The sequence below is a fragment of the Amblyraja radiata genome, chromosome 35 (genome assembly GCF_010909765.2).
Source record: "Amblyraja radiata isolate CabotCenter1 chromosome 35, sAmbRad1.1.pri, whole genome shotgun sequence".
NCBI classification, from domain to species: domain Eukaryota; kingdom Metazoa; phylum Chordata; class Chondrichthyes; order Rajiformes; family Rajidae; genus Amblyraja; species Amblyraja radiata.
In genome coordinates, this window is record NC_045990.1 from 7,830,657 (window position 1) to 7,854,067 (window position 23,411).

Consider the following 23,411-nt stretch of genomic DNA (forward strand, 5'->3'; position numbering starts at 1 on the left):
AATGTGTGTAGGATAGTGTTAATGTGCGGGGATTGCTGGTCGGCGCGGACTGGGTGGGCTGAAGCGCCCGTTTCCGCGCTGTATCCTCGAAACTAAAACTAAACTAAATCTATACTAGATATTTCAAAACATTGTGGAGTACAGAGGGAAATAAATAAACGATGGATCTTAGTCCCAAACATTATGGAGGGCACTGTGTATATCATCTGCATATATTATTCATTTTCAGGCATATTAACTCCATCTGTAAATTTCTATACTAATTTATTTTATAATATTTAGTATTTAGTATATAACAATATTTTTGGAAGATTTTTCATGTCCATGACATCAAGCTATTTGCTGAATTCGTTTGTCATTTCCTTATACCCCCCCCCCCTCCCAGGAGCTAAACATTTCCGATTCAGATTAAATAATAGTAAAATTGCTAGATTAATGTATGTGTGAAAAAACTGATTAAAAAGTCAGGAGTTCACACAGTTGCACCACAGTTTGTGCACATGCTGCGTAGCTGTGGCAAAATAATTATTCACCATTTGAAGTTGTCTTTATTTAATCTCTTGTTACTTTTCTTGAGTTACAGATTTCTATACAAAATGTAAGTAATATATGGGTCTGAAATCAAGAGGCAAGTAGATAATAGGGCAGGTTAAATGGTGGACATCACTGGAGATAGCCTGGTATTTTGTCCTATAGCTTCCGAGCATAACTTTTCTCAGAGACAGTTCATAAGTCATCAAAAAGATTGATTTATTACTTGATGTAACAAGATTCGGGACTTTAATCATTCCGTTACTGCACCCACTCACATTGAAGTAAGTGAACAGTGGAACATGAAGAACATTGTCTCCATTTATTGTTATCATGTTATAAACTTAAACAGGTCCTTGAATCTCCGTGAGCACAGTATAAGCATAATTGACTGCTAGATACAAGTAAGGCATAGGGTCAAATATCAAGTTACAGACAAGGCAATACTCATCAATAACATACTCTGATAAGGTAGTGCTGGCAATTCATGGAATTTACAAATTTGTCCTTCAGCTTAGATTAGCTATGAATTATTTGCTGTCTCAAAAGTAACTTCAGGCAGGGTTCATTAGACGGCAGTTCGTTTCTTCTTCACAAGAGACATAGATTTTCACTGATGAAACATTCATAGATGATGATTTGTGCAGGAGCAAATATTAATGAGCATTTACTTTTGTGTACTGACCAGGTTGTATACTTTTCTAGGATATGAGAGTGGGAGAAAACCGAAGATTTCGGCGAAAACCCACGCAGGTCACGGGGAGAACATACAAACTCTGTGCAGACAAGCGCCCGTAGTCAGGATCGCACCCGGGTCTCTGGCATTGTAAGGCAGTAGTTACCGTGTCGCCCATGTTCTTCTACTTTTCCCAGTAGGATAATCATACCTGGCCATAATTAGCACCTCAAAAGTAATCTCAAAGCAACAATTACACAAATTCTTGCCCCACATTGATTCATGCGTTGCAAAAAACACAGCAACTGGACTCCTCCTCTTTATCTATCCATTTCCCATGTCAGACTCTACACATTTGTCACAGATGCAGAACATTGCTAAACAATGAAAATGAATGGCTTGAAATGTACAACTTGTTGCAACTATTGTCAACTATCATTTTCAGCAACTACTACATCTGAACTAAATAGCAGTGGCCCAAATGAAGCAAGGCAGGTTAATGGTTAAATACAGCTAGTCCAGACTTAAAATGCATGTGAGCCAGACTTTGCGTGACTTATTGTGTAAAAATGAACTGCAGATGCTGGTTTAAACTGAAGATAGACACAAAAAGCTGGAGTAACTCAGCGGGACAGGCAGCATCTCTGGAGAGAAGGAATGGGTGGCATTTCGGGTTGAGACCCTTCTCAGACTGGTTAGGTATAAGGGAAACGAGAGATAGACGGTGATGTGGAGAGATAAAGAACAATTCTGCCATTGTCAGATTGAGGCTAAATGCTGTTTCCTTTATTATCTTTACTTTTTTGCATATCTTTCATTCATTTTTCTTTATCTCTGCACATCACTGTCTATATCTCTCCTATCCCTTATCCCTAACCAGTCTGAAGAAGGGTCTCGACCCAAAATGTCACCCATTCCTTCTCTCCAGAGATGCTGCCTGAGCCGCTGAGTTACTCCAGATTTTAGTGTCTACGAGAGACATTGACAGGAGAGCAGGGGTCGGGAAGAAAAACGTTCCTCCCAAGGTGAGGATCATGAGTGATTAAGACGGAAGACGTTAAGATAACGAGAACAGATAGCTGTTCATAATGGCAACATTTCTATTTGCAGGGGTTAGGAGAACAATGGAACAAAATGTTAGTTTATGTGCAGATTTGCCATAAACCTTCCAAACAGTGTGTGACTTGTGTTTAGTCATGACAAAGTAGAGTTAAGAAGAATATTCAGTAACATGAACAGTGACTGTGCAGATCCCTGGATTGGTTTGATCAATTTAAAGATATTAGAGAAGAATTTTCAAAGATTATTTATATATTACTTCGGATTTCACCTTACCCAATGGTTATTGATTTAACATACATCATGATACTCAAAATGATGGCATAGTCCCATGTACTTTAAACTATTGCAGTCCTGCTTTCGCTTCCTAGCTATCATTTTCAAAATCTTTGATGGTGCTTTAAAAAAAATCTTTGATGTTTTATTCTTTGTAGAATTTACCTTCCCTGACAAATTGCTTGTACAAATTCTCTAGTTAAATCTCCAAATATTGATATGTTCATTTTATCTGACCCTCTGCTAGTAACAATGTATCTAAAGCACTTTCAATCAGCTGGTACTAGACTCACATTAACACAGTCTCTTACCACAATGTTCCTTCATATAACCAGGCAGTCACCCGGGGGACAAGAAATACGGCAACCGGAAAAACTTCACTTCCACATAAGATACCTTACAACATGGTAATCAAGAAAACTTAACCAAAGAACAAGGAGGATTATACTTTCGTACATTAATGTATTTCTTCAATAACTGACTTCTAAAAATATCTGCATCATTCCATTCAATTACATAAAACATGCAACACCATTTTACTTCCAATTAAATACTTGTTAAGTATAACAATAGCTTAAACGTAGCATTACAGTGTGGTTCCACCCACAACTTCATTGTTTGAGCATAATCATGATTTAACACATTTATCAACACTGGACATATTACAGCCAAGCACTATTATAGCTTTCTGTGTTTCAGTAGGAATAACTGTAATGAGACCTAGAGTACAAGACCATTCCAACTTACCCACACCACAAAAAAACACAGGGCAGGGCAGAAAGGCAATTGCTGCATCCATATCATCATCCATGCTGATACAAAATTGTTCAGCTCCAGCATAGAACGAAACCCAAAGGAAAACCGTTTTATTTTTTTGAGAGGCCAGGATTTATTGTCCATCCTAAAATGCCGTTGAAAATGAGGTGGTGAACTGAACTGTTGAACTGAATTTTGAACTGCTTCAGAGATTTTGGTGAAGGAACTCCATTGTTGACGATGACTACCAGGATTTATAACCAGCAATGATGAAATAATAGCAATACACTTCCAAATCTGGATGATGTGCAGTACAAAGGGGAAACTGCACATGCCAATGTCCCATATGCCTAACGTCCCTATTCATCAAAGTGATGAGAGGTTTTTGGCTTGGGAAGACCTTTCCTCGTGGTCCTGATGAGAAACTGCAGTGCATTTGTGGATGGCACACGGTGCAGCCACCGATCCAGGAAAGGGAGAGAAGTCCAACACACTCCCGAATTGTGATAAGGCTTCAGGAGATGATTCGTTCGCTGAAAGATAATTGTATCTGAGCTGGTCTCATAACCACATTATTGATGTGGCTGGCTCTTTTGAGCTTCTGGTCAATGGTTTGGAGTGGAGTCACCAAAGTAAAACCAAAACTGGGTAGCAGCCATTTGTCGGCACTGTTAATTAATGATTGAGAGTAGGTAGTAATGTGAAATCATATTTCTTTTTGTGAACGGTATATGTGGTCCTTTTTCCACATGATCAAGCAGATACCAGTGTTGCTTCTCGAACAGCTTGGCTGGAGACAGTTCATCAACTGCAGTTCTACAATGCGGATAACTAGAGCCAGCAGCCTTTATTGTAGCCAGTGTTCAGAGTAGTTTCATGTCACATGAAGTTAATCAAATAGATTGAACACTGTCTTCTGTGAAGGTTTGACCATGTAAAGTATCATTATCAATGGCAAAGGCATTGGCTTCTTCTTCGGCACTAATGTACCAGCTGCCCACTATTATCAAGTATGGGGATATATAGTATGAGCTGTTGTTGCATCCTAATAGCATCTTCCTGTCCACCACCATTCATGACTAAATGTGTTTGGATTGCAAAGATTTGATCTGATGGTTGAGAGACTGCTTACTGCATGCTGTCTAACAAATAAGTAGTGTTTTGTTGCAGCTTCAAGTCAGAACCATACAAACATCAAGAAATCTCAAAATTGTAGTCGTATAAGTTTTCATTTAAAACTAATTCTTGTTTTCTTTAAGGAGTAAATTTCTGGCCCACAACATTTTCAACCAAGACCATGAGTGTACAGTTCATTTCAGTGTCTTGGTGCTCAGTGGGAAGTGTTGCATCAGTTGCAAAGTGGTCAGGTTTCATCTCATTATTGCATTCCAGTAAACAGAATGAAAAAGACAAACAAATGTTGCCAGTCCATTAGATATCCAAAAATCACTTGATATTCATCACCTGACTGAATGGTACCAGAAAAACAACCTTGCTCTCAACATCAGTAAAATTACGGAAATGATTGTTGGATTTTGAAGAAGCAGCTGAGGATGCACGAACCTGCCTTCATCGACGGTCGGTTGTGGAGAGGGTCAATAACTTCCAAGTTCCTAGGTATGCATATCTCTGAATATCTGTCCTGGACATAGCATATTTATACAATCATAAAGTAAGCCCATCAATGCCACAACTAGCTTAGAAGATGGAGGAATTTCAGAACATTGATGAATACTCTCTTGAATTTATACAGCTGTACGGTAGAGCACATATTGACTGGTTGCATCACAGCCTGGTTTGGAACAAAGGAGAGAAAAGTGGTGTATACTGACTGCCCAGTCCGTCAAAGGTACTGACCTTCCCACCATCAAAGGGATCTACTGGAGGTGCTGCCTGAAAAAGGCAGTCAACATCATCAAGAATCCACACCATCCTGCCCATGCTCTCATTTCACTCAAGAATCCTGAAACCTGTAATGTCCAGATCCAAGTACAGCTTCTTCCCAACTACCATCGGGAAATTGAATGTTGCAGAACTACGAACTGCCTTGTCTTCGGGCTTCGGCACAAATTGTTTTTAAATATATATTCATTTAACTTCTTCTTTATGTTTGTTTATTATATTATCTATTGAGTACTCTGCTTAGAAACCTATTGTGCTGCTGCTGCACGCAAGAATTTCATTGTTCCATTTTGGTGCATATAATAAAACACTCTTGACTTCTGACTTGAATATCATTGCAGCTGAGTCTCATTAAAACTTGTAAAAACATCAATGCCAATGTGTTGCAAAATGAATCACAGCCTTCGTGCTTGTGAAACTTAAATTATGCAATACTTCATGCACTGGATTTAATTCCAAAATGCCACAAAATACACAGAATTTTGCAATATTGCAGCTGTCCATATAAGACAGTTTCGTAAGAAACCAGTGTCTCGATCTCTCAAATACTCTAGAAACAAGGATGTGATTCTGTGGCTGTGTGGAATGCCCAAATCTGGCATTAACTGTACACTCTTATCTACAGAAGAGATAAACCTCAACCTTCAAAAGTGAGTGTATCCATACAGCAGTGATAACTGGGAACAATTAAAACAGTCAGGCCTTTCAGTAGCTTGTTACCAGCCATTTGCATTGAAATGCCCAATCATTTAAGAGATTGGAATGAGAGAGGGGGAGGGAGGAAAAGTGGTGTTTCACAATTTAATGCAAGTTTAAATTTATCAACATCAAAAGATGAGGCAAAATCCATCTTGTATCACAAAGACTTCAAACATGACATAAGAACATTTGAGTAAGCCACTCAGCTCATAAGCCTATTTCCTAAACAAGATGATCATGGCTAATATTTTCCTCGGTTTCAGCTTCTGGAGTTAAACTCATTTCATTTACTTTCTTAATATATTGACTTCCATCGTGAATATTTACAGCAACCGAATCTCATAAGTTCCTTGGATAAAAAATTCCAAAGATTCATCCTCAGTGATGAAATGTCTTCTTATTTCAGTCCAGAACAGCCAACACTTGAATTTGAAACTGTAATCTTTGGTTCCAGATTTCTAGCCATGCAAACATTATCCTTGCATCAACCTGTCAACCTCCATTACAGTTTTCTATGCTTCAATGTGATCACCTTTAATACTATAGATAAGTCTGTTTAATCTCTACATATACAGGTAGTTCTGCTGTAAAAGCGATAGTTGAGTTCCTAAGAAACCTTCGGTTATAGAAAATGGAGTTATTAAAAACAATTGAGTTAATGGGGAGAAAAGTGAGCTAGGGGCTGAGACCAATTAGTTATTTTTCCCATACAAGGTTTTCAAATTTTTTTTTCTAATAGCTGTAAGTTTAATGTTGTTACTGAAAGCTGTATGTAACATTGTTTAATAGAGTATCATTGCACAAGTGTCAATGGAAACGATTGTTTGTCAATTTCGTAGTCAGGAACTGCAGATGTTGGTTTACACCGAAGATAGACACAAAATGCTGGAGTAACTCAGCGGGACAGGGAGCATCTCTGGATAGAAGAAATGGGTGATGTTTCAGGTCAAGATCGTTCTTCAGTCTGAAGGGTCTCGACCCAAATTGTCACCCATTCCTTCAATCCAGAGATGCAGCCTGTCCTGCTGAGTTACTCCAGCAATTTGTGTCCAACCTGCTTGTCAATTTCTCAAGCCACTGGCCTCTGTTCTTACGAGACAATGGTTACAATGGGACAGTTACATAGAAGGTATTTGTCCCTTCAATTTCTGCCCCCCCCCCCCCCCCCCCCCTCACCCACCAAGACAGCTTTGTCTCTGCTGGTCAATTTCCAAAGTAACATTAGTTCCCTCGTTTCTGATCAAAATTGCATTCTTACCAATTTGACCCACATAATACAGTAATGTTCCCTAATTCGTCAATTATGTTATACCCAATTAGAGATATGAGTTGAGATTGCAACCTTCACGTGGTCCGCCCTGTTTCGACGAATGCAATCAACCCGGCGTGCACAATCAAATAGAACAAGTTGTCCTACAACTTTAGGCTGTGCACGCCATACGCAAGAAGAAGAAGAGTTCTTGGGTTCAGTGTACGAAATTAGAGAAAAGACAGGAGAAGATACAACTATAATCCCATTGCTCTGGTCTGAAACTGTAAATGAAAGAATCATGCTCTCACTTTTACCAGTGAATCTCTGGCTTCCTGTTTTAATGTGAAACATTTCCATACAAACAATTTTCCATCAGCAGAATTTATGATTTTTAAGTAATTGTTAATTTCATATGCTACAGTCACGACAAGAAATAATGATCTGGAAGAACCAGCATTAAAATTGATTTCTCATCATAGGCAGAATACAGGACCATGTAGAACTCGATTTGTAGCAAAGCTTTGAAAAGAAAAGAAAAAATCACATCTTACCCTCTGCCTACGATTGCAGTGATTACCTGCAGTACACATCCAGATGAAACAAATAAGACCGTTTCAATCTATTAAATCACAAATACTGATGAAATCACCACCATACCTCTCAACTGTATGCTTTTTTTAAATTACGGTGACACAATATAAAGCTGCACACATTGAAATAGCAGCCAAATTAAACCAATCAAAATCAGGCAATTTACAAATGCTACCAAAAGCCGCATTCTTTTGAAAGCCTAACCCAGAATTCTGTCAATCAACGCATTGCAGTTTGAGAGGTATGTGCACCACAAAATTAAAGCTATTACAAATACATACAAATTTATTTTAACCTTGGCCCCAACCTAGGATAACCTAAGGATCTACTTCACAAGGTTGCACTACACCAACCTTTTATGCCTGGTTTCTTCCCAGAGCTCAGCTGGCCGCTAACGTCATGTAACCTGGTATCCAGCTCACTCTTCGAGTCTAGCTGGAGGTCATCGTTCGATTTCCCTGGGACTTTTTTCACTGCAAACAGCATCACACAACAAGATTTGGACCAAACACTTTGGTACCATTATACAGGTACAACACAATGAATAAAAATGACTCTAATTTGGCACATGGGATCAGATGCAAATTGAAGGAAGGAAAAGCAGCTAAAGAGAAAAAAAAGGATCCATTCATTGTTTGCAACTTAAAAAGCCAATAATCTAAAAGAGAATTTAGCAAATGTTTGGAAGCATGTAGCGAGGTCATGATAATTTTGTTTTGTGAAACATAAACCACATTTTAAAAATACTGAAGTATATAGAATGCACAATTCAATTTATTGCCAAAAACATTCGAACCAAAGAGCTGCTCAGATGATCAAACCAGAGGGAAAGGGAGTGAGGGTTAAAGAAGATTCCTGGTCACTGATTATAAATAAGTCAACTTCAAAAAAAGAACCATAAAAGGCACATGGATTGTGAGGAATAAAAAAACAATTACTTTAACCAAACTTGGACCAAGTTAAATTTAATTTTAGCCACTTTCACTCATAGTAAAAGGCTAATGGTTGAAGCAACTGGTCAACAAAGTTTCTCAACTTTCCCAAACCATATACCAGCTGCCATGACAACCAGAGATTTGCTACGGCAACAGTGGAAGTATCCAGTCTTTTCCTTCAGCATGGTTAGCATTATAATGAGTTATATAACCCCAAGAAAGTGTTTCAGTGCACCACTTTCGTTCTCATTTTTTTTGTTATGAGAAATATTACCTACAATATTTTTCCCTCATTAAGATTTACTTTTATATCATGACGTCACTACTGAAATTCACGATTTTTGCCAAATTCTAAATAAATTTAACTGGAGAAGCCAAATCTGGTTCAAGATTAAAAAGAAAATAGTGTACCTCTGAAAACCAGCTGTTGCTCTGATCTCTAGGTTAAGCAGCCCCAAAGATGTCAATACCCAACCTGTGTGTGCCCATTCCACAAGTCCAATGATGCTGTGACAGTGTAGATCATTTAACAATGATCACACATCCAAAGTAAACAGAAGATGATTGTTGTCATAAAAACTGAACATTACAAATGTCTTCCAACAAAAAAAATGCAGAACAAACCACCCAAATCAGGGCCTGTTCATGGTGCATAATGAAAACATCATACGTCACCAATAATTATATCAAAATTCATCCTCACTGGAATCAGTGAATTAATTGGTTATTTATCTCATTTGCAACTACCAAGTTATCAAAATACATTGAAGCAGATTATCTACTCTTTGAAGTTAATACAGCAAGTCCTTTTCCCCCATCACCATACCAAAATCCTACAAATTTGAATATCAATAGTTTCTGCAACAAAGAATAAAATGGTGTCGTATATGTACAGGCGGAGAAATTTGTGTTCAATTCTACACGTTTCTGGACTAATTGGGGAGAAAATTAAGTACGGTAAGTATCTGGATCTAATCTAAGCCTTACATATGCGTCCAAAAGTTAGATACTAAGAGCATGCAAATTCAGATATTTATCTCATAGTTTCAAGGTTAAATTACCAGCACAGAAAAGAGTTACAAAGCAACTGGTCTAAGTTTCTGAACTTTCCTAAAGCATTTTATTAGACAGTATATTTTTATGCATGCTCCTGGCATTTAGAATTTAGAAAATGAAACTGTCAAAATCAGAGCAAGTTTTCAAGGAATGATGATGCAGAATAATCGTCCATAGTTCTTCTAATTTAAGGATAAACTAGTTGTTACTCAAATTGTAGTTTAGTACATTAAATAATGCTAAAGCAGCACGGGATGTGTGTTTTACAGGGGAGGATAGGTGGCCAAAACAAATATTGTTGATTTGCTTAAATCCAAGATTGCCAAAAAGTGTATTTACAATCATATCCTAAGAATTTAAAGCTAACATTAAAGGTAGTCATGTATTGATTCTACCCAATCCCACACAGCAAACCCACGATAGACCCACAAAGACAAGAGTACCTACTGTATATATGATTAGCACTGTCTGGTAACATGTACGTTCCTAATGCTGTAAATCTGCCATGGCTTACCTGGAGGATCACATTGTGGGACTGGCTAAGACTTCACTAAAGTCAGTTCAATTGGATGATCAGCCATGATCATATTGAATAGCGGTGCAGGCTCTAAGGGCCGAATGGCCTACTCCTGCACCTATTTTCTATGTTTCTATGTTTCTAACTGCACCTGAATTGGGCGAGGGTTGGTCTTGTGAAATATTTATTCTCAGTATCACAGTATTTTGATGTATAATGTGAGCCAGCCAGAATACTGGGGCGAAGTCTAAGAGATTAGGTAATCTCAAATACCTTGATACTCAAATAAAACCAAGTCAATCTATGCAATGTGTTTGACCCACATACGAGTTCCTGACAATGTATCATTCCTATCATCGAGATCGGCTATCACCACCAGTTTGAGATTCTCCCATGATGAAACATGCCCTTCCATCTGGGTCAAGAACCCTCAGGATTTTACATTGCAATCAAGTCTCACTCTTCTAAACTCCAGCAGATGCAAGCCAAGCCTATCCAACCTGATTTTAAATATTTGTCTCATAAACCTCTCTAAGCTGCTTAACATTCTCAATTTCATACGTTTACTAATGCTGTATGTGTGCTCCAGATGTAGTCCAATAGCCAATGTAACTGAAGCATGAACTTTCTACTTGTGTATTCAATAACCCTCGCAATAAGATTGTTAGCTTTTCTAATCACTGAGTGCTGGCATACTAACCTTTTGAAAAATAATGCACAAGTTCACCCTGATGCCTCTGCATCCTTAAGTTTCACAGAATATGATTTCCTATTTTCACTTTACAAAAACATGACTGAACTTATCACTACAAAACGTACTCATACTTTATATGCTATAAACTATTGAGATCCTGGTCATTAGATCCCTCATTATAAAGTCCTTGACCGTGACGATTCACTCATCTTCCCAAGGGCCCAACAAGGTGTCGGGACCTTCAATTCTGGACTCTATTTTAAACACCTCTACTGACAGCTGTACTTTTAGATATCTTGGCATCATGCTCCATAACTCTCCTCCTCAATAACTGTCCCGTAAGTACCTTAGACACTGTTTTTGGTCACTACCATTGATATGGCCTGTGACACCATTAAAAGGACACAAACATTACTGTTAAGTATCCTGGTACATTTGGCTACATTAAAGGCAAGTTTTATTTGTGTCTGTCAGCTAATAGTAGTGACAAAATGTGTTGGCAGCATGTGTAGATTTGCAATAGCATCTGTCCCCACAATAGTGAAGGTCAGAATATCATGGCATATAACCATCTCCAATGACAATCTGCAAATAAAAATATCCAAGGACATGTTTTTGTTAGCATCTTGGACAAAGAGTAAATTATACTCTGGTTTATTTTATTTTGATATGGTGGCATTGTATCATGAGACAAAACGAATTTGTACTGTGTCAGCTCCTTAGAATCAAAAGTAAATAAAAATAACCTAAGTATAGCATTAGTAATCTTAAGAAACATGTGGATAACTCACTGGAGGATGCAAGAACACTTGGCCCCCCAGTGAATTATCCATGCATTGAGTTATATTGGAATTAGGGAACATTATTTGGATGTAATTTCTCTGTATTCATGGGTATGCTGTATTTGATTAGGCAAGTTTAATGTTGGTCCTGGGTAGCTGACACACCAAGCTTCCATTTGAGAAGCACCAAATAAGAGAAGTGAATGGTAGTTTAAAATGTGTAAATCTTAAATTTACAGTCAAGTGTACCAGGAATATTTCAAAAGGGAAATACATGAAAGAGATGTGGCTTTGGGCCAATAATCTTCAAATGTTCCAGAATTTGAGGTTTACTGCTAATTGACAACATATTGTATTGTGAACAACTGACTGATGGTCCATTTGGCCGTGTAAATTGTCTTCCTGCAGAGTCACTTTTTGGATCCGAGAGGAAGCTTCAAATTAACTTTTTTGTGCCATAATTATTTCCTCTGCATGAAACATGGATCCGAAGTCAGCGGGAAAATATTGCCGCAAAATGCAATAATTCAGAAGCCAAACACACCACTACATAAAAATAACTCAAATACAGAACAGGTTGAACCATGAGGTCCATGGAAATTGGTTGGTGTTTAATTTTACATTTGCTGCCTTCTGTAAAATCAGCAAATTCCATCTCCAAACCTGGTGAGTGATGCCATCAGACTGTTAATTCATGAGGTAAATCATGTTCCAAACTAAATAGATACCAAAGCACTCCACTATCTAACAAGCGAGCAAGGAGGTGAACAGTTAACTGGCCCTGATTGAGTACAAGTCCTTTGGACTCAATCCCCTATCCCTGTGAAGGAATGTAGGTGGAAGGGGTGGGAGTGGGAAAATTAAATAGGTGCATCCAGGTGGGCCACAGGGGAAGGGGAGTGAAGGTTTGGGTAAGAGAGGGGGTTTCGTAGTTGCATAAAATCAGAGAATTCAAATGTTCATACCGTTGGTATATTCTGCTTGGGTGGCTTATAACCCAACAGTACGAACATTGAATTCTCCGATTTTAGGCAAGTACAACCCCCCCCCCCCTCCTCCATTCTCCCCACCCCCTACATTCCTTTCAGCTTCACAATTGCAATGTTTCAATCCTTTGTGTCTTTTTTTTTTACAATAAACGTGACTCGACTTGAATTTCCGCAAATTAAACCCAACCTGAAGCTTGGCCCTGAAGTAAACCTGGCATTTCATTTCTTCCCGTCTTATAATGCCCATCAAGATTACCATCACAACTGTCATTTTTGCATTCTTGACTTTGAGTCCCCAACCCAAACAATTACATTCCCATGCTGCACCTCTATCATGCCATGTAGTGCAACTATCCTAGAGGACATCAGCCAGACACTCCTCTCCCTCCTTCAAGATGTTTCTTCTTTGCTCCTCTAACTGACCCTTATAAGATGACTTCAGTCAGACTTCGTTAATTAACAAGAAGAGAAGATGAGGAAAAATAAATAAATCACGCCTTAATAATGGGGATCTGGAATTCACTGCCTGACCAGGGTGGGGTAGGGAAGCAGCAACCCATATTTTATTTAAAAAGATGAGCAACTGATAAGATTTAACCTCCAAGACTACATAAAGAAAGAGTGGGATTAATCTAATAAACAGTTTTACCTTTAACTTTAATAGATCATCTAATACTTGGTACACATTCTACAGCTCTGACACGTGGCCTTACTGCAGTTAACGTACTTTAGGGATTTATACGCTACACAATTTTGATCATTCAAATCAGAAGTAATTTAGTTTATTCAAATCAGAAACAATTTAGTTTATTAATCAAATTAATTGAAAATAAAAATAGTACTTTAACCTATTATGAATAAATATATTTGATTTCAAAGGTCACATTTTTATGCCCCGCCTCAGGATGACCAAAACATTAATTAACCTGATTTTTCCTGTAATCGTCTTTGGAAAACAGATAGGGGATGAATTTGGGTAGCAATACCAAAAAAATTCAGATGGTAACTTAGTCAATGTTTTTTATCCTCTATGACACTAAGCAAATTGAGGGCTACAATTCACCATGTCATGAGGAAATATTTTTGTTAACAAAAATTGTTTTATTTGCACGGAAATGTCAAATTGACACTTGGGTGGGGAAAATATCAAAGAGCATTCCTGTTTCTGTTTCCTATCAAACCAACAGCTGGAAAAATGACTGTAAAATAAAAAAATACCTGCAGTTCCTCATCGTGGAAGAACAGTCATTCTAGCAATACAAGAAGGTGAAAGGAAGCTGAGTGTGTCATGATTAACAACTTACAACATACACATGGTCCTGTTTCCTACACTTCATATTGAGTCACAAAAGTGTGATCTCATTGGGAGATGAGTATGATATATTTGCAAGAGGAACTGCCAGGACAACATTTTAATGGGATTCAAATTATCCACCACTAGGTAAAACCAACATAAGTAAATTTCATTTGCGGAATTCCGATTGTTAGAGCAAGAGACTGAAGTTGTACAGAAAGCCATTCCAATTAGCATTGCAGCTTTTCTGCTATAGCCTCTAACATGTCACTTAAACCTTGCTTAATGTGACCCTACAATCTATCAGTGAGGAAAAAAAGATGCTCTCAGATGCATCCCCAACATGTTTTAAATGTCAGGCTTTTAATGAACGTTAATTTTTTATCTTTAAAAAACTGGTTTTTGCTTCAACAAATCAGTCCCTGGCAATAATGCAGTGTTGACACATTGCAGAATTGCAGCAGAGTGGCCTGGACTCCAGCTGAAGATTTAGGAAAGAAACAATCACCCACGTCACTCTTATAAACCACCGAACAGCTGGCTTTCAGAGGTAAAATAAGGAAAAGCCTATAAGGGAAAAAATGCTCCCAAAGGACACTACAATCAAGAAATAGTATGGGTGTGAAAGTGCAGAAAATTTTAAGCAAAGAGAAGGATTACTGATTTCAGGAATGGTTTCTGTAATTTTGTGTAAAATTAATCTAAAAATGCATTTAGTTCTCAAAGGTTCATCTCTCATGCATCTCACCATGCAAGGGATAAACTCACCTTGAGGTTTCCTCGCTTTCTTTCGTAAACACGACGTAACGTATCGTTCTAGCTCTCGCAATGTGGAGGGTTTTAAAGTTTCAAAGTCTATTTCAATTTCGTCAGGGTTTGAGTTTCTCAGTGAGGGCTCACGGGACTGAATGATGTGAACTACTCTCCCCAATTTATCTCCAGGAAGTTTGTTTATATCCAGACTCAGCTGTCTTTTCTCCTCATAGGTCATCGGCTTGCATTTATCTTCTTCTTCAGAGTCGTACGTGGGTCCAGGTTTGTTGTTCTTCATGTTCCTGAACGGAGAGTGATGGAAATAAAGACAAACATTAAAACATTTTACAAGGGGTCCAGATTTTCTTCATGCTTTCCAGAGAAGTGTGATTAATATTACTCGGTTAAGAAGACCAAGACCTAGCATTTAGCAAGATTTATACTTATAAATGCAGCATAACAGCTCAAAAGTTACGCCCAAGTACTCCATAACCTTTCTTCTGCTCATTTAAAGCAATAACTACAAGTATATTCACCATAAAGGATTGTAAACATAACACGGAGAAACAATTTCATTCTGTGAATCTTTGTAAGCATGTATGATATTATCTCCATTTCATGAGGGTCTCTGTTTAGCAATATTTCATCCACCCCTGCCATTTATTGCGTATGTCCTGCCCCTGACTGGCTTCCCAAAATGCAGCAGCTCACACTTGCTGGAATCAAGTTATATCGGACAATGCTCCGCCCAACTTGTTCTTTATCATGGTACACAAAAATGCTGGAGAAACTCAGCGGGTGCTGCAGCATCTATGGAGCAAAGGAATTGGGAACGTTTCGGGCCGAAACCCTTGTTCTTTATCATGTTGTAGCTTCAACTTTCCTCGCTATCCACATCACCATAACCCTCAATGCAAGGGGAAAACTCAAATACTTTGTCCAATTTAACCACATAACTGATGCGTTTTCCCTCCACTGCTCAAAAAAACCCCCAATAGTTCTACACAACTGATCACAAATCAGTTTGAAGTCACTCTTTCACCACATGGCTAGTTCTTAAATACTACTGTGCCTTTAAATGATTGAGGAACTATTTGAGATAAAGATGGCACACATTCATTTAGTTCCAATGCAAATGTTTCCGTAAAGTGAAGAGCTTCAACATTAAATCACAGGATTCAAAAATAATTTGCCTTACTGATTATTCACCACAATACAAAGCATTATCCTGCTATTTGAAGGAATGGGCAAGCATCCAAAAGATACAAAAACAATTAGCCAAAGCAGACAAGGTATACGTATGAAAACTAGAAGTTTTATGAACCTTGTCACAAATCCGCACAAGGTAGAACAGCAGCTGAAAGTAATGATTCCTTACTGGAAACTTTCAAAAAAATATTGCAGTAACACCAAAAACGTCTTCAGAACCATGTGTGAATGGGTGCTCTGGATTTCAGGAGACAGAATCAGAAAACAGGAAGACACAATAGAATCAAGCTGGTTGGGATCGGACTCATCCTTAAGTTGATTCCAAATTGTGACTTGATCCCAAATGATCAAACTGATCAAACCTGTGATCAAACTCTTTTCTCTGGGTCAATGGTCTAGTGCTTGAACCACTCTGCTGTCAACCCCCATATCACCACATACAACTCAAATTATATGAAATTTCTTTTTGATAAACTAACTCAGACCAGGCGTTCACCTGAAATAATGATTTAACCATGACTGATATTTAACTAGTATTTGAATAACGGAGAAATTAACCTGCAAGCAGATTTACCTGGAATTTGCATTGCTCTTCTTTGATTTTTTTGGCTGTTGCTCCTTAGCTTTGTTCTTTCTCTTTTCTTCCACATCATCTTTCTTTTTATGCCTCTCTTTTTCTTTGTCCTTTTCCTTCTCTTTCTTTTTCTCCTCTTTCTTATCTTTCTCTTTCTTCTTTGGTTTTGACAGTTGGGGTTGGGAAAGGGCAGCCAGCTGCTCATGTACCGCTTTCAACTATATGACACAAAACAATGCTCAAACTTAATTGCTGTTTACTTCCACAAATTTTGAACACAAGAATATGCATTTGCCTGTAACAGCTGTTGTTATGTCGTCTACTTGATGGATGCACATTCACGCAAAGTTTAGAGGGAAGAGGCAGGGAAATACTTCTGACAATATAAATAATTTGTAGTAATTTTATCAGAAGGCAGGTACAACATAGATTAGTACCTGTCATCTAGTAAATACTGAATTAGATAATATAATGCTCACAATTACACAGTATCACAAGATGGTTACAGCTTAGGAGGCAGCTGTTTGGTCCATCAATTCTGTGTTGGTTCCATGCAAAATAAATCCAGCTGGTCCCGCGCTCATCTTCTCCCAATGCTGTGAAAATTCCGGAGATATTCTCCAGATACTATTCAATTTGCCTCCATTGCAACCCCAGACTAATAATTTCCCTGTATAAAAACACTTTACCTGATTATTTACTTGCATGTATTTACGTGACATCAAAAAGGAAGGAAAATGCTGGAATCTATCATTAACAAGGCACTCAGAAAATAACAACTTTATGAGAGAAATCACGTTTAACAAACCTGTTGTGTTTGAGGTTATAAGAGATGTATACTTTCAGAAAGTCTTCAATATGGTCCCGAATAAGAGATTTAAAAAAACCAGAACGCACGAGGGTTAATATACAGGCATGGATGGAGGATTAGTTTATAGAAATCAGTAGAAGGCTACACAAGTGGGATGCCACAGGGTTGGTGCTAATATCTCAGCTGTAATTAATCAATCTATATTTGGACACCGAATCATATAATATGTCCAAGTTTGTTGATGATACCATAAGCTAAGCAGCATTATTTGCTATGAAAATGACGTTAAAGGGACATGGACATGCAAAGTGAATAGCAAGGACTTAATGGATGACGTATAACGTTAGAAAGGTAATCCACTTTCGTAAAACAAAATTGAAAGGGAATTTAAGCAAAAATGTCAGAGGAAGTGTTCAAAAGTACACAAATACTCTCTAGAACGCAAATCATAGATAATTCACAATTGGCATTGGGAAGGCAATCAACATACTAGTTTTGACTGGAAAACTAGGGGTGGTGCATCAGGAATATTGTCTATCACTGTGATCTCCCTACCAAAAGGGCATACTTGTAATAGAGATAATTCAGCAAAATCAGAAGATCAATTCCTCAGACAGAGGATTTATCCTGAGGGAAGATTAAACAGACTGGGTGCATGCTCCAGTTTAAGAGAACGAGAGAATCTCAATAAATATACAAAATTCTTATAAGGGCTTTACAGGGTAGTTGCCGAGTTGGTTGTCCCTAGCTATCGAGAACTAGGGATCTTAGCCTTGTACAAGGCCAAGATGAGAATATATATTCTTCAAACATGAATAGTGAAAGTTTGAAGTCTTTCAGCTGAGAGTTGTGGTGGCTCAAATCACTCAGTACACCAAGGTATCAATATTATTTAGGTGTTATGGGAATTAAGGAATATGTTTAACAACACTGTCGGGGAGAGGGGTTCCAGGAATTTGACCGAGCGATACTTTTGTTGCCGTTGTCCTTCTAGCCGGTAATGGATTTGGAAGGTTCTGTGAAACAACCTTTGGTGAGTTATTGTAATGCATCATGTAGACAATACAAACTGCTGCTACTGTGCATCAATCGTGGAAAGAGTGAATGGGGTGCCTATGGTACAGATGCAAAGTTTCTTTATTGTTGTGAAATCTGTACACATCCAGGCAAGTGAGGAATATTCCATTATACTCCTGACATGAGCCTTGTAGATGTGGTTCTTCAGAGTTTTTCCAGGATTTTCTGCTTTTCTTTCAGTCAAGTAATTCCATAGATAGATACAAAAAGCTGGAGTAACTCAGCGGGACAGGCTGTATCTCTGGAGAGAAGGAATGGGTGATGTTTCGGGTCCGGTGCCCTTCTTCAGAGGCCCTTCTTCAGTAATTCCATAGTTTAAGTAGATTCAAGTATATCTTTGATGGGTCTAATTGTTTTCTGAACTGTCATTCAACAAATTTTCAATTAATAAAAATGATAACATACAAATCAACCTGTTGCCAACTGTTGTCTTATCTTAGCTCTAGAAAGAATTCCGAACATGATACACAGTGTATTCTTTAGTTCTTATTACTTATCCTCTTCCTGAGATGGGTCAGTTAAAATTTATGTTGGGGTTGTCAATTAAGCTGGATATAAATGAACGGTTGACTGCAGTACACCATATTCTAAACTAATTGTACCAAATCACTGTACCACGAGGTAACAATGAAATGCCAGGAGAAGTAGGAAGGTGGCAAAACAGTAACACCCACGTAGCAAAATTCCAATGCTTAGAGACTGATTTCTGCATAAAAAGTTGCACACGGTGCAAAGCAAGTGATCCAGTTTTATCCATTAACATTTATCTTGAGTCTCAAATTCCACAAGTATTAATTCGCTATTGCTCATTGAAAGAACTTTGTGGAAATTTAAAAATACAAGACAGTTTGGAAGATGATTCTAATATTTCCACCATGTACCTGAATTATACATTCCATATAAATGTCATGTATAATTTGCTCTCCACTTGGGTAGACGATATCCAATTTTTCTGCATTCTGTCTTCAAGCACTAAAAAGTATGTCACAAGAGGGAAAAAAGCTGCCCCACATCAGTTACTTATGGCAGACATCGCCACGAGCCGCAGCATAATATGCAATTAAACAAAACTCATTTCCACCCTACACGATTTAATCAAGGTTAACTCCAAATTTTCAGTGGTACAATCATATTCAGTGAGCTGTGAATTTAAACATGCTTTACATTTCAATTCCACCAGTTTGTTTCAAAGCTGTTATCATGAATCAATTCTGAAGCAGTATGTTTACACAAGAACCGAAAGTGTTTTGCAAAGAGTTTGCCCTCTACTAATCAATGGAAAGAAAATTGATTTTCAGTTTTCAAATTATGAGACTACAATCTGATTGAATTGCAACATTCAGAATAGCAAAGTAAAAGAAAGAGTTGACTGGTATCAAACCAAGGTCATCTTCAAAAGATGCTGTGTACTTTATGGTGCGGCTGGGAACGTCACATAATGTTCCGGAACAATTCCACAAACACTGATATTATTCATTCTTTTGACATTGATAAAATTGTGATCTTACTTGCTTAGTTGCTCAGAGATGATTTCTCCAAGTAAAGTTTGAGAACATCACTCAGATCAGTTCTAAATTATTTGATAAAACTGATTCTTTTAAAATTTGTTCAAAAGCTCCGTCTCTTTCATAAATTACTGAGTGTTTTTTACTGGAATATCCCAGGCTCGAGAAATAAATGTGACATTTGCTTTCCAGCTTGTAATTTAATCAGTTTATATTTGATCAAAAATACAACACGTTCACAGTGGAAATGGGAATTGGTAGATGGAAAACAACACCAATTGCTGTTGTATCACATACTATCATTATATTTCCAATCCACTGCTTCAGAAAGATTTAATAGGAATCTGAGGGGCAACGTTTTCACACAAAGGGTGGTGGGTGTATGGAACGAGCTGCCAGAGGAGGTAGTTGAGGCAGGGACTATCCCAATGTTTAAGAAACAGTTAGACAGGTACTTGGATTGGGATATGGGCCAAACGCAGGCTGGTGGAACATGTTGGCTGGTGTGGGCAAGTTGGGCCAAAGGGCCTGTTTCCACACTGTATCACTCTATGACTATGACTATCCAGCATTTTAATTGCCTTAGAGATATGGAAGTTCAGAGTTAATTGGTTATTTGCCATTTGATGGCCCCATAAAAAGATGCTAAGCAAGCCATTGCAGTATAGGCATCAACCTATGGTTGGGATTATATCAAAACTGAAGAAATGGTTAAAGTTTTGAAAATTAATATTCATACAGAAAAACTAGTCCATGCCTACAGGTTTGAAAGACAGGAAAGCACTAATTGGTCAAATTCAAGGGCAAATTAAGCAATATTATTGGCAAATTAAGCAATATTATTTTCAGCAAATTAAAGGAGAATATCTCAAGAGAACATGGTCGTCCATCAAACACAGCAGAAAAAAATACGGATAAGAACAGACACAAACACATTAAGTGTTCGAGTCTGACCAAGAATGTCCCCACTGTAGAACCAAAGGGCATTACAGTAGGGCATGTGTAAGTTATATAAAAAGAACCCGTAAATCTCTGATAAACATGAACCCTGATAAATGGAGCTGCACAGCCGATAATTGCGTTGAAACTTCTTAATGCTATGTAATCCATGTAGACATACAAGTATATAGAAACAGAAAACTATGTGAAAATGGGGATACACAGACAATGAACACTTTATTTAAAACAATCTAACCCGCAACGTCCGTCAGAAAAGAAAACCGCTCAACCAAGAACTGACCTTTCCAAATTACCAAATGGAAAACTGCAAAAATGCAACCCGTATAAATGGATATTAGAGTTCCATTCATAATAATTTCTGACTAAGTCAAATTATTTCAAAATATCAACTCATTGTAAAGTGGTGGCAATCATTCAGTTTAAAATAACTTAAAATAATATCCTGTCTACTGCAGAAATGTGGAGCTATGATACTAAAATCATGGCTAACCTATTTGTATGGAGGCCTCAAAGGCAGTACCTGTTCTTGAAGTTCAGCCAGCCGCTGTGCCCGCTCCTCCTCGGAATCGTCTGTGCTGCTGTCGCTGTCAGAGGAGCTATCACTGCTACTGTCGCTCGAAGATGAGGATGACACCTGGTTGGTTGGAGGTGGTACAGGAGGAGGAGATGGAACAACTGGTTCAACGGGCTCGTCTGGCTTTTTTGCAAAACGCATCTCAAACACATCCTAGAAAGAACAAAGCAAGGATATGAAATCCAACTATCAGCTAAATTGAACAATGCATTAAATCACTTGCATTATCATTCACTTGCATAAAAAGAGGGAGACTAATGTCAAAACAAGGAGCAATTTCCAGTTGAGGAGCAAGTTCTCAACTATTGACTCATCTTCAGTGTGGAAGGGCATGTAAGAAATCACCAGCTACAAGAGGAAACCCCCACTCCTTGGACAATTGGCAGCTGACCAACGACCTACTGCAGGTTTAAAAGGCAGAAACAAAACCCAGATATCCCCAAAGGGCAGACATCTCCAGGACTGGACAATGGTTCCCCCTCTACCCTTAAGCTCTGTGCCGAACAACTGACACCAGTCTACACAAACATTTTCAATCAGTCCCTGCAAACCTTCACTGGCCCTGCCTGCTTCAGAGTCTCCACCATTGTTCCGGTACCCCAAGAACAAGGATTACTGGTCTTAATGACTACAAGCTTGTAGCACTGACCTCTGCAATCATGAAAACCCTTGAAAGACTTGTGCTGGCCCACCTGAAAAGTATCACAAACCCCTGCTAGATAAATAGATCATAGAAACATACAAAAATAGGTGCGGGAGTGGCCATTCAGCCCTTCGAGCCAGCCATTCAATATGATCATGGCTCATCATCTAAAATCAGTACCCCGTTCCTGCTTTTCCCCCCACATCCCTTGATTCCTTTAGCACAAAGAGCTAAACCTTAAGAGCCTGTTCCACTTACGTGTCCTTGGCACTCTAATTACGCGACCTCGTGGTCGCGTATAGGCGCAACGGTCTCGCGAAAGTCGCGCGCGACTTCATTCGACCGCACAGCCGTCTGGAGCGCATGACGTCATTTGAAGATGGACGCAAAATGCAGGAGTAACTCAGCGGGACCGGCAGCATCTCTGGAGAGAAGCAATGGATGATGTTTTGGGTCGAGACTCTTCTTCAGTCTGAAAGAAGGATGATGACCCGAAACGTCACCCATTGCTTCTCTCCAGAGATGCTGCCAGTCCCGCTGAGTTACTCCTGCATTTTGTGTCTATCTTCAATTTTCTTGGCCCCGCTCTGGGAGTAGGAGTGGATCCGGACCGCAACGGCCGTGAGTCCCAGGCCGAGTTCGGCAATAGTTTGCCTGCTTCTGCTGCTGTTGAAGATGAGACGTTGCGCGCGCCAGGGTCTTGGGCCTGTCCCACTTTGGCCGTCAGTTCCGCGACAAGCTGTTGGCGCGCGAAGATTTTGTTCACTACAAAGATTTCGGAGGCCCGCGCGATGTTACGCACAACTACATACCCCTCCGTGCTTCTCAGTGGGACCGGCCCCGCGTGGCCATACGATGCCCGTGCGCCTCAACGCAACCACGCGATCGCGTAATTTGCGTGCCAAGGACACGTAAGTGGGACAGGCCCTTAACTCTCTCTTGAAAATATCCACTGAATTGGCCTTCACTGCCTTCTGTGGCAGAGAATTCCATAGATTCACAGCTCTCTGGGTGAAATGTTTCCTCATCTCAGTCCTAAATGGCCTACCCCTTATTCTTAAAATGTGACCCCTGGTTTTGGACTCCCCTAACATCGGGAACATTTTACCTGCATCTAGCCTGTCCAATCCTTAAAGAATTTTGTGTCTCTATAAGATCCCCTCTCATCCTTCCAAATTCCAGTGGATATAAGCCCAGTGGACCCATTCTTTCATCATATGTCAGTCCCACCATCCCGTGGAGTCAGTGGATGACGCAGTCAACCTAGGCCTGCACTTCATCCTCCAGCACATATGA

The 23,411-nt window shown here is 38.9% G+C and overlaps 1 protein-coding gene across 1 annotated transcript in view; it reads right to left on the reverse strand.

Moving 5' to 3' along the window:
• Positions 1-23,411, reverse strand: part of LOC116966050 (bromodomain-containing protein 4-like) — a 127,685-nt gene that overhangs the window by 38,238 nt on the left and 66,036 nt on the right. Inside the window, 3 exon segments of the mRNA XM_033012200.1 lie at positions 14,778-15,064; positions 16,546-16,763; positions 21,419-21,625. Coding sequence (XP_032868091.1) covers positions 14,778-15,064; positions 16,546-16,763; positions 21,419-21,625 — 712 coding nt within the window.